The sequence below is a fragment of the Pogonomyrmex barbatus genome, unplaced genomic scaffold (assembly GCF_055798465.1).
Source record: "Pogonomyrmex barbatus isolate J1 unplaced genomic scaffold, ASM5579846v1 scaffold1, whole genome shotgun sequence".
Classification (NCBI taxonomy): Eukaryota; Metazoa; Arthropoda; class Insecta; order Hymenoptera; family Formicidae; genus Pogonomyrmex; species Pogonomyrmex barbatus.
This window is the reverse complement of record NW_028297098.1, coordinates 15,427,766-15,438,708: the sequence shown is the minus strand read 5'-3', so window position 1 is coordinate 15,438,708 and position 10,943 is coordinate 15,427,766. Positions and strand designations below refer to the sequence as shown.

At 35.4% G+C, this 10,943-nt stretch overlaps 3 protein-coding genes across 6 annotated transcripts; 2 read left to right on the top strand and 1 right to left on the bottom strand.

The window, feature by feature from the left end:
- The first annotated feature begins 455 nt into the window (after positions 1 to 455).
- On the top strand, positions 456 to 3,222 carry LOC105434295 (uncharacterized). The gene is made up of 4 exons (XM_011649974.3): positions 456 to 896; positions 1,285 to 2,140; positions 2,362 to 2,787; positions 2,887 to 3,222. The coding sequence occupies exons 1-4, from the start codon at positions 789 to 791 to the stop codon at positions 2,934 to 2,936; spliced, it is 1,440 nt and encodes a 479-aa protein (XP_011648276.2). The 5' UTR covers positions 456 to 788; the 3' UTR covers positions 2,937 to 3,222.
- A 509-nt stretch (positions 3,223 to 3,731) lies between these two features.
- On the top strand, positions 3,732 to 5,167 carry LOC105434293 (uncharacterized). Its single transcript, XM_011649969.3, has 3 exons — positions 3,732 to 4,013; positions 4,089 to 4,689; positions 4,758 to 5,167. Exons 1-3 carry the CDS (start codon positions 3,880 to 3,882, stop codon positions 5,064 to 5,066), a joined length of 1,044 nt encoding a protein of 347 aa, XP_011648271.2. The 5' UTR covers positions 3,732 to 3,879; the 3' UTR covers positions 5,067 to 5,167.
- Positions 5,135 to 8,456, bottom strand: puml (pummelig). Of its 4 annotated transcripts, none has more exons than XM_011649970.3 (7): positions 8,148 to 8,456; positions 7,535 to 7,614; positions 7,237 to 7,443; positions 6,588 to 6,917; positions 6,395 to 6,512; positions 6,131 to 6,317; positions 5,135 to 6,046 (listed from the first exon to the last, which is right to left on the bottom strand). In XM_011649970.3, exons 1-7 carry the CDS (start codon positions 8,177 to 8,179, stop codon positions 5,810 to 5,812), a joined length of 1,191 nt encoding a protein of 396 aa, XP_011648272.2. In that variant the 5' UTR covers positions 8,180 to 8,456; the 3' UTR covers positions 5,135 to 5,809. The 4 variants fall into 4 exon arrangements, with proteins under 4 accessions (XP_011648272.2, XP_011648273.2, XP_011648275.2 ...); XM_011649971.3 differs by having other exon boundaries at positions 7,535 to 7,611; XM_011649973.3 differs by lacking the exon at positions 8,148 to 8,456 and adding an exon at positions 7,708 to 8,092.
- Between the last annotated feature and the right edge of the window lie 2,487 nt (positions 8,457 to 10,943).

Below are 10,943 nucleotides of genomic sequence, written 5' to 3'. Positions count from 1 at the left end.
AGCCATATGTTCTCAACGTTTTTAACAATCCAAAGAGTGGTGTCCAATTGTTCACGTTGCCGATTGTTCGATTAAATATTAGATTTTGATAGGTGGTCCACTAGAAAATTCCTAAGCTCCGGCCCATGTGAGTGGACGTATTTAATTGCAACATGATCAATAAATACGTATGGCGTAGGAGACAATCGTGTATTTTGAAACAAGATGATATGAAATTATAAAAGTGATAAAATTCACTAGAGTATTTGCAACTTCATACGTCAAAAGCTAGTAAATTTATTCACTTTTGTAATTTTCACCTCGTTTCAAAATACACAATTGACCCTCTGTATTGGCTTTAGAGTAAGTCTTGGCTATTAACAAGGAATAAGAAGAAGAAAAAGCAACGTGGTTAAATGGAAGGCTCCCATTGCTTTTTTAGATCATTTCCGATGAACGGAGCCAATGCATCCATTATCTGCACTGAGTGCAGAAAGTGCATACAACGCGGACAAAACTTTCGGTTTCTTCTGCTGTTGTTCAAACAAGGCATGTTTGCTGCGGAGTATTCTTGTCGATTGGTTATAAGATCGATTCACGGACGAATTAGTGTCAGATTTCAATTCAAAGAAGAAAAAGGAAAGGATTTATCTTATTCCTAGATTAAATTTGATGACAGCGAGCGTCATTAGAGCTAGACTTCATAAAAGGACTTTAGGATGTTTTGATTAAGTAATAAAATACGAATTGTTTATTATGTTGTCTATAGTTTTGACACAACTGAGGCGTTTATAAATTGATATTAAATAATGGAAAAGTTGAAAAGGGCCACGTCACCTAATGAGGAACTAAAAATTCTCGAACCGGTTTTAATAAAAACTGACACGAATGAATGCATACGTATTGACAAAAACGAGGTAAATGAATATTCAATTAAGTCTAGGCATGGTTCATATAAAATCTTTAAAAAATCACTCTTAATTGATTTCTCTGAGAAAAATTCAACATACAACATTCTTATATTATCTAAATGTGCTGTAAATTTCTTTATAATTTTATTACAAAATATGTGAATTTATTATAATGCATTAATGAAAAGTTAAATCTTGAAATTATTTTATTTGATAAAAGATGGTTTATCATATCACTTATTATTAGTCTAAAAATTTAATATTTTCAATCAGAAGTTTATGTAGTTAATATAATATGTTTTTGTACTAATTTACTATATTTTTTATTTATTTGTTAGATTAAGAGCTTGTTTGAGTAATATGAATATTTAAAACAATTTCTTCTTTCATATAGTTTAAAATTGGACGTGCAAGAGACAATGATGAGATTATATTGGATACCATAATATCTAGGAGACATTGTATTTTTAAGTGTGAAGGCCAAGATGAATGGACAATTAAAGATTTAAGCTCTACCAAAACATTTGTTAACAATGTTGCTATGGAACCTGAAAAAGTACAAAATATCTATCCTGGTGATAGTATACAATTTAGTCCTAATGAAACGTTTAAATATTTATTTACTTTTGCCGAAAGAGAGCACTGTGTTAAAAAGCCACGTATAGACGAAAAGATACTCGACACTGTTCTTGTCAAGCAGAAGACATTTGCCGAAAGCCAAGAATGTCAGAGGAAAGAGCTGAAAAACAAGCTTGAAATAAACCAAAAGGAGCAAATCGAATTGAAACAACAACTTGACGACTTGTTGTCACAACAAGCTGTAGCTAAAGATGATAAAAAGAATTTATTAAATCAAATTATGGTGTTAGAAGATAAAATAAAGGCGTGCAACGCTCAAGAGGAACATTTGAATAACATGTATTCTGAGTTATTGCAAAAACTGGAAAACGAAAGGATGCAATTTGAGATGAGAATAAATGAGGAGAAACAGAAATGGCAAGAAGCATTAGACATGAGTAAACAAGAAAAAGAAACGTTGGAAGTAAAAATGAGAGAACAGATGGAAAAGTGGAGAGAAGAGCAACAAGCCGAATGGAAAAAGATGATGGAAAATAAGATGAAAGAAGAAAAAGATATTCAAGCTCAGTTATTGAATGAGAAAAATATGTTAGAAGCAAGACTAAAGGAAACAGAGAAAGCTTTAAAAGCACAGGAAGCAAAGGCTGAAACATCACAGAGAATATTGAATGGTATGTTTTTACAAATTTTTACAATACAATTATATATAGATTGTTCCATAATTTCCGCTATTTTTCAAGTGTACTTTTTGAGGAAAAACTCTGAAATAATCTTTTACCATTCATTATTAATGGTTTTTACTAACATAGATTAAATCGAGTTTAAAGTTAATCTATATTAAAGTTAATCTATATTAGTAAAACTGAATATAAATCATTAATTTTCTTTTCAGCAAGCACTTCAAGCGAAGCTATCGCGAGTACGTCAGAGTGTATATTTCTAAACCTAGAGGGTGATGAAATTCCAGAATTTCAAATAATAGACACAATAGATCTGACTGAATTTAGTCAAAATGTTTTGGAGACTAACATTAAGGAAAGCGTCCTTGGAAAAATGAGTGATATTATGGATGAACAGTTAACATGTTCCATATGCTCAGAATTATTCGTAAAAGCAACGACATTAAGTTGTACGCATACATTTTGTCATCACTGTATAAAAGAGTGGAATAAGAAACGGAAAGATTGTCCTATTTGTAGAAAACCAGTAATGTCAATGATTAGATCATTAGTTTTAGATAATTTTATTGATCGTATGATCGAGAATCTATCTCAAGAACTTAAAAATAGAAGAATGGAGATTATACGAGAAAGAGAAGGTAAACGATTTTTATTTTAATATATATTTTCAGTACAATATGGCTCTTATTGGTTCTATCTCATTCTGATCTGTATATATATATATCTTCTAATTTCAGTTTCAGTTCCATATCCAGTTTCAGTATTAGGAAAAAAGAAACGATATTAAAAGACAAAACGAAATGTAAGAAGACGGGTACTAATATTTTATATTTTACATTATAATCCTGTAAAGAATATTTGTTACTATCTAGTTCATTGATAATCTGTATATTGACAAAGTTCTGCTCTCTACTTATAACCCATGTTCAGGAAATTCTAGTTTTACTTTTGTGAGAAATCTTAGGAGCATTTTTTTTATTTCATTGTTTTATTAATTTGCATTGTCATTATATATGGTAATTATAAGATATGTCGTTGTATGTCAAATATTTAATGAAATATTTTTATGAAATTATTTGGACGATGAAATAATTTTCTAATTTTCATATTTTTCTACATTCTTATATTTCGAATATAATTACAAAAACCGCCTTTCTTTAATAATAGAAAAAGATATTTACAATAAAATTTACATGAAATTTTCTCTTGAGTGATGCGTAAGATAGATAAAAAATTATATAATAAAATTATATAATAAGGTCAGGTACTCGAGTATTTAGTAAAAATGCGATAATATAATATCCTTTGCTTTAAGCTTACTTTGAGAATTATTAAAATTGTTAAATTTTACATATAATGCTCCTTCTTATTTGATTATACTTATTCATTTTTTTAAGAATTTCCATTTTCATAGTTCACATGACTATTCATACAACTTTATTAACCATTAATCTTTATTAACTATAATTTGCATTTTACTGCATTCTAAAACTTAATGAAATAAAGATATTTCTTATATAAATTTATTTCCATTACTTTATCCCTTATCATTTCTCCTTTTTCTTTTTTAAAGATCGAATTTATACATTCTGAACGCGCAAAGTGCAGAAAAGTGCAGCTCTGTTTTCCGAAACGAGCAAATCTATTATCTCGCGAGTTCCACAAAAAAATTTCTCTCTTCAACAGCTTTTGATAGTCGAAACCGGCTAAATGTCGTGTTGATAATCGAAATGCAAGGTGTACAGCATCTTGTTATGTGTCTTCAAATATCTAGATGCGTTAGCATGTCCAGTGCGTGCTTGAATATCCGTAGGGAAAGTAGATTTATGAAGAAAATAATACATGGAAATCACAAATCGAAAAAGTAAGACAAATCGTTTTAGATAAATAAAAAAATTTTAAATCTCTGTTAATGCAATTAAATATGTTCATATTGCAGAAAGTGGTATGATAATAACACAGACTTACGCAGTACTATTAACATTAATCCAACCAATAATGCACCTTCCTTGCATACAAGACGCAGAATGATTATCCGAGACAAGCTTTTCATGGAACACATAACAGACATGATGTCGATGGGAGAAGTGGATGATATCTTAAAAGGAGATGTAGAGATTACTCATGTGAAAATAACTCCAGATTTCAAGTTGGTCAATGTATTTTGGATACCTAGTAATAATGCACTCATTGATGAAGAAGCATTGCAGAGGTGTGCCAAAATTATACGGCATGAATTATCGCAGCTTCGTGTCATAGGTATAGTGCCGCCAATCCAATTTGTACAAAACAAACAATTTGCTATACAGAAGGAAGTCGAGAAAAGATTAGCAGTGATCGAACAGTTTGAACAGGAGAATAGTGAAACTTCATATTTTGAACAAGATCAATTGAATATTCCTGACATTAGCAATGCCGACCAGACTTTAAGTAAACAATCAATTGCAAACCGCGAGTCTGAGATAGATGATTCTTATATACAATTACCAAAAATGAGGCACGATGTATTAGGATTAGATCATCATAAAATCATGTCTCAGGTAATCTATATTTGATTTTATTAATAAGAGAGAAATGAATGAAAGACATGTTTAATTAATTGTTACAGATTACCGCTGCGGTCTCCAAGTCGAATAAGGCTGCACAAAGGCAGATATTGAATACAAATACTAATACGGATGAAAAGAATCTAGTCTCAAAGAAAGTCGAGTATCTAACCCGAAAAGAGCAAGAAAAGGTCTTTTCTGAGTTTTTAACGAAGAAACGAAGAGAGGAAAGACGTAGGAAGCGTTTGATACAATCGCATAAACGGGAACTGTTAAATAATTTTGAAGAAGAGATGGAGGAATTTGATTATGAAGAATACGAAAACGATATCGGTTATATCGAAGACTTCAATGATGAGACGCAAAAATGATTTTAAAATAACTTGAAAAAAATGTTTATTCAATATAAATATAATACTAATGCTCGACTTTCTGTACATGTGTGTACAATAAATAATTTATTAGTAATAAATCGTATTGTACAATATACATAAAATCTTGCTACAACTATGAAGTGATACAATTAATAACAATAACAATAAGAATGCTCACTCTTTGCTAAATGCTACTGATGGCCTTTATGTTAGTAAAGCTAAGACTGTACACAATGTACAAACCTCCTTTATGTAATTACATCTTATACGAGTACTTGATCCCTTTTGATTTACATAAATTTCTTACCACTAGATAATAGACTTGTAATCGATTGCGTTTAATCCATTAAAAATTTATATAAATCTTACTTACGGCAAGATCACATTTTATTCTTCATTTTCTATTCTTCTGTTCATCTGAACATTTTTCGCGTATTTGCAAGAATACATTGTCATATAATTTCCAAAACAGAAAATAGTGTATCTTATTTCACGAAATCTTAATATTTACAGTCAAGCAATTAACAGTCATTAGTGTTCGTCGATTCACACTATTACGTCTAAATTACATAAAGCTGATGTGTTACGACAAAATTGTACATTCGAATATTTCACATATCTCACGGGGCATTCTTAATTACATCACAATATATTAGTTTCTTTGTACCAGCTAGCAAAACTGAAATATCTTATTTTACAAGAATATTCCAAACTTTAATTAAATTTTAACTAGACTTTAATTAAATCTTAGTCGGTTCTGACGTATTTAAATTTTTTTCCTCTGGTCTTCGGTCTTCAAGCGCTTCGTTGGATAAAGTTATATTTACTTCTTGATCACTAACGGGATTAATATATGAACGTAAGTTCGATGATGTTAAGTGAGGTACAGAATCAGTTAAGGCGCACGCTTCCAATACATATTTGTTGAAGGTTTCACTTTTGTCTGCATAAACATGATGACCAGCTCCAGTTATCACCTGTAGAATAATTTACGTTGTAACAGTCGCAAGTCTATTCGTTTCACATAACAATTTACGATTTAATTATCATTATTAGCGCACCTGAACGTTAACGTATGACGAAGATTTGTATTGTTTAATCGTTTCACCAGCTGAATTGTCAACCCATGATCTACTACCATAAAGTAATGTTATAGGTATATCATCACTCAACTTGTCCATTCTTTTAACAATTGGATTTTTTGCCCATCCAAAACTTTGCATCATCGCGTGAAACGCGCTCTCACCTCTGTTAATTGAATATAACATAGAATTATAACGACTAATTGGTTTAAATTATAACGAAATATTTATTTTGCAACTTACGACGGTGTTTGCGCGTTGCACTGATGTATATATTGTGAAATTATAGCAGTATCGTCTTTTAGTAGAGGAGAAAACTTCTTTACAATGTCAGGCCTCGTCTTCTCGATAAGCCACTGTCCTATAACCAACATTTTACAGTGTAAAGAAAATATAAGTGTACATTGTGTGTATATATTCACAGAGTAATACTAACCGAACGGTCCAGCAACTCTCACTGCCCACAGAGGATTCAAAGGCTGCACCGCAAATGCTATGGCCTTAACCCAGAACGGTACATTTGCCTTTGTAGCAGCATCAGATGGTCTTTCGGGAAAGCCCCATGGATCGGCTAGTATAAGATGTTTCACTCTTTCGGGATATCGCATAGCATAAGATGCCGCAAGAAAGCCACCCATCGAATGACCTAACAACACAAAATTTTCTAGCTGCATTTCTCTTCTCCATTCTTCCACAGAACATACTAGCTGCTCTTCGGCTTTTTGCGCTTCACTACTAAAAACAGGTCTGCTACTCCTGCCAAATCCTAGAAATTAAAGAAAAAGAGTATGAATAAGAGATATGTTAATTAATAAAGCTTATCATTGAAAATATTTATATCTTGTTGTGAAGAAATAACAGAGATTCATATGTCAAGTATATAACGTATATACAATTTCAAAGGTCACTTGATTAGTCATATAAATGAGTCATGTATATCTATCAAGTGATTAATGACAAAAATGACAAAAAGAACTTTGGAGAATTGTCAGATTACGTTGTATCAAAATTTTATTGATGACATATAAATTAAGGATATGAAATCATGCACATAAAATCGACGTTTTTAAACATTTGCATCTTACCCAACAAATCGATGGCATACACTGGTCTCTGGGATGCGAGCGCATCCAAGTTTAAACACCACAATGCTACTCCAGCTCCTAAACCGTGTAATAAAACAATTGGTACTTTCGGCGATTCTTCGTTCAATGAAATGGTCCATATCTTGTCCGCTGGACCCACCACCGGCCCAATGTCGACGAACCATCCTCGATATGCTGTTTTCAAACCTGCAACATTTCAATTAAATGATCAATCTACAAATTTCAGTCGAATTCAGATTTGATTGTTGAAATGCTCATTTTATTATGTCTCGCTTACACGACAGAATCTTCTTTTCCGCAGCACGTAACATGGTTGAAGATGATCCAGACCAGCTAAACCATCCCCAGATCCAGCTGCTGTGACGATAAAAAAAAAAATCATCATTATTTTCACGAAACTTATTTAATTATATCGAAATTGAGACCGAGATGGATTGAAGTTTTCGATACCGATTTATGTCGAATCATGCTTGTGCACTGAGACAGGTAGATACATACGAGAATGATGTGTATTAATAGCGGTTATGTCACAGAGACTGCCAATTATTACGCTTCCGTTTGTAGCCGCGAATTTAGCGTAGCCACGTGAATCACGAGGGATCTAATCGCAAGACGGCCTCGAGGCTTTCCGAGAAAAGCTACACCCCTCGCGATCGAAGCGGCTCGATCATCACACGCTTTTTCGGCGTTCAGCTCGTGTTTTTCAAACACACACGATAGATTCGCCGTCAATCTGTCAAAGGAACGCAAAACGAGCCCCTGACACAAAACACGCGCAACGAATCTGTCGTACCGCCGTAACAATGACGTAATCGCGGCGTGATACGATCGCGGATCGGAACGCGCAAAATATGATCCTTCGAAAGACCACGTATCCTCTTTCCTCTTACCTTTTCGCCTGGACAACTTCATGATCTGCCATGAGTGCGAGACGACGACGATGACAACAATGATGACGATGACGATGACGATGACGATGACAATGACGATGACGACGACGACGACGACGATGACAGGCTTTCCCTTGTTCGCTTTGCTCGCTTTGTCGCCGCGACCAAGCCTCTTTGTTGTCGATAAATGCGGAAAAACACACGCGTGTGCTGTAACGCGCGCAATACTATTATCTAGCAGAAGCGTTCAGAATGGACATGGCTCGGGACTCAGCGCGCTTGGCCGAACGCGTGGCCGCAGTGCGGGGCCGGCAGGGAGGGGAGGGGATGACACGGCGTCCGTGGAGAGGGGAGGAATCAGCTGATATCAAACGTGCGCGCGCGCGTGCGAGCATGCCGATTTCTGGAGCGTGTCCGGACGAAGTGAGATCTATCTCTCGCTCGAGATATTATCGGGGTCGCTTCATCACGATAGCGATTCGACGGAAAACAGGTCGAATTATTTAATTATTTTGGCGATGCGAGAGATCCTCTTCTTTGATTCGACCGAGATGTGCGAGATCATGGGAGATTCCAAGAATTTCTATTTCTAGGAATAATGAAATTGTCTTTTATTTTTTGCATGATACTTCTTTTCTGATGATTGTTGTTGAGAAGATTATAGTATTTTTTTTTTTTCGAACTTTTTTTTAATCGCGAGTCATTACATATGAGAAATGTAAAATGTAAATACTCGCGATTTCCTGATTTTGAGCTTATATTTAATATTCTATTTATAATAATAATTTAGAGATTTTTTTTATACCAAAGAAAAAAGTTGTTAATGTTTTACTTAATAATAATAACAATTCAGAGTTTATATCAATGAAAATTACCAAATCAATGAATCACTTAAAGATTATTTTTCTAAGTGTTTTACATTTAAATAGGTTCATTTACATTTTCTGTTCCTGATAAGATTTAATAAATAATTATGAGACTTGTGTTTAGTCTTAATATATTTTATTACCATCTAATTGTAAGTCAAATATACAAATGGAAATTTCGGAGACTTTTTACAATCTTTCTGAAATAGCTGCGATTTCCATTAAAAAAAAATAAGGAATGAAAATGGAAAGTTGTGAATCATCAGTGCCTTGAATCGCGAGAACTAATCGATCACGATGTATAAGCAAATGTCAACGGTATACCAACGGTTCTTCAATAGGATATCATAGCAAATTGACATCAACTCGCATCCGCGTGTTCCGCCAGCAATACCTGACGTAATCTGACAGCAGATTGCCAATGGAGAACAAGCGGAATCTATCAACCGTAATCATCTAAATGATTTATTTCATTTAAACGCACAAAATAACAATTTCTGAAATTATTTTATCGTACTCTATTAAATTGCTGCTGTCGATTTCGTCGATAAAATGGATTTTGTTAAAATTTGTCGGGAACATGGATTTGGCTATCTTCCGCTTTAGCCGCGTGCGTCATCGTGCGTGCAACCTGCGTGTTATTACTCAACAGCGTGTCCGTTACGACGTGAAGGACACTGTCTGCGAAAGACACGTGGAAGACTCCGAAGTTACCGAGCCGAAACGCTAACCGAATTTTGAAACTGATTCGTGTTCCAGGTGGAGCTACGTTCTGAAAAATGCGGCAAGCCGACAGTAGACAGTTTCCTTCCGCTTTGGAATTATATATAAAAAACAAAGGAAGATTTGGGAGAGGGAAGAGAAAGGGATATCGCGAGCAGGCGGAGAAAGGGAGCATATATGAAAAACAAAAAAAAAGGACAAATCTCGGCGTTTTGTCGATCACGGGGTTGATAGGATACCGGCGGAATCTCTGCCATCCGGCACGGATTCGAGCCGCTAAATCGGATCGGATGTAACGCGAGATCTCGAATCTGGAGCGTCAGCGAATGACATGACCTGCCGTCGGGCTCGCGAACGCCGGCGATGGCGAGCGTGAGAACCGCGCGTTTCCTGTTTCGGACTCGCGAACTTCCTCCTCGCGAGCGACTCGGACCTGGACGAGACCCGAAATTAAAAACGGCAATCGACGCGGTCGACGTCAATTTCTAGACGATATTTCGCACGCTAGGCGTATCTCTCGTTCTCTCGTTCTCGGAGATCGTCATCGTCCCTCGATGACGCGACGAGATGAGTGTATCTGGTTCAAGGGTCGCGTTTCCTTCGCGCGCGTATCGATGCACGATAAAAAAGGCAGCGCGCTGATAACGTCGGCGTTGCCACGCGAGTCTCCGGCGAGCGTAATCGCGCCGGCAATCGCGTGTGTTATTGTTGAGATAAAAGACTTCGCGCTACTTCGAGCGATAATAGACCGGATTCGCATACGTTCACTTCGAATGGAGCGCGCCGTCTCTCTTCGTCCGAGCAGACTTCGCCTTGGTTTTATCGCGCCCATTAATTGCGCGAATGTCGATCGACGAGCTGTAAGCTCGATACGAGCTTCGAATTCGAAATAACGAACGAGACAGTCCCACAAACACAGACAAATCTTATATACGTGATCATATGAAAAACGATCAATACAAATAGGAACGAGATCCCAAGAGATATATATGTAAGATCGAACGAGGAGAAGAATTTGGAACAACATTTGTCTTTCGTTTGATTCTTGAAGAATTAAAGAAAAGCAGTACATCTCGAGAAAACTCTCTCCCTCGTTAAAAACGATTCGCGGAAAGATCGACGAGAGATAGCGCGGAAGCAAAATACCAAACGCGAGCGAACTTGTGTAATAGAATCGCTAGACTTGTTTACCAATTCGTCACCAAGG

What these genes read in the sequence shown, in the direction of transcription:
- LOC105434295 (XM_011649974.3), top strand. Translation starts at nt 789, where the DNA reads ATGGAAAAGTTGAAAAGGGCCACGTCACCTAATGAGGAACTAAAAATT. An exon ending in TACGTATTGACAAAAACGAG is followed by an intron (nt 897 to 1,284) that starts GTAAATGAATAT and finishes TCTTTCATATAG; the next exon opens with TTTAAAATTGGACGTGCAAG. An exon ending in GATTATACGAGAAAGAGAAG is followed by an intron (nt 2,788 to 2,886) that starts GTAAACGATTTT and finishes TTCTAATTTCAG; the next exon opens with TTTCAGTTCCATATCCAGTT.
- LOC105434293 (XM_011649969.3), top strand. Translation starts at nt 3,880, where the DNA reads ATGCAAGGTGTACAGCATCTTGTTATGTGTCTTCAAATATCTAGATGC. An exon ending in GGAAATCACAAATCGAAAAA is followed by an intron (nt 4,014 to 4,088) that starts GTAAGACAAATC and finishes TTCATATTGCAG; the next exon opens with AAAGTGGTATGATAATAACA. An exon ending in ATCATAAAATCATGTCTCAG is followed by an intron (nt 4,690 to 4,757) that starts GTAATCTATATT and finishes TAATTGTTACAG; the next exon opens with ATTACCGCTGCGGTCTCCAA.
- puml (XM_011649970.3), bottom strand. Translation starts at nt 8,179, where the DNA reads ATGGCAGATCATGAAGTTGTCCAGGCGAAAAG. An exon ending in GGAAAAGAAGATTCTGTCGT is followed by an intron (nt 7,444 to 7,534) that starts GTAAGCGAGACA and finishes GAAATGTTGCAG; the next exon opens with GTTTGAAAACAGCATATCGA. An exon ending in GAGAGTTGCTGGACCGTTCG is followed by an intron (nt 6,513 to 6,587) that starts GTTAGTATTACT and finishes TGTTGGTTATAG; the next exon opens with GACAGTGGCTTATCGAGAAG.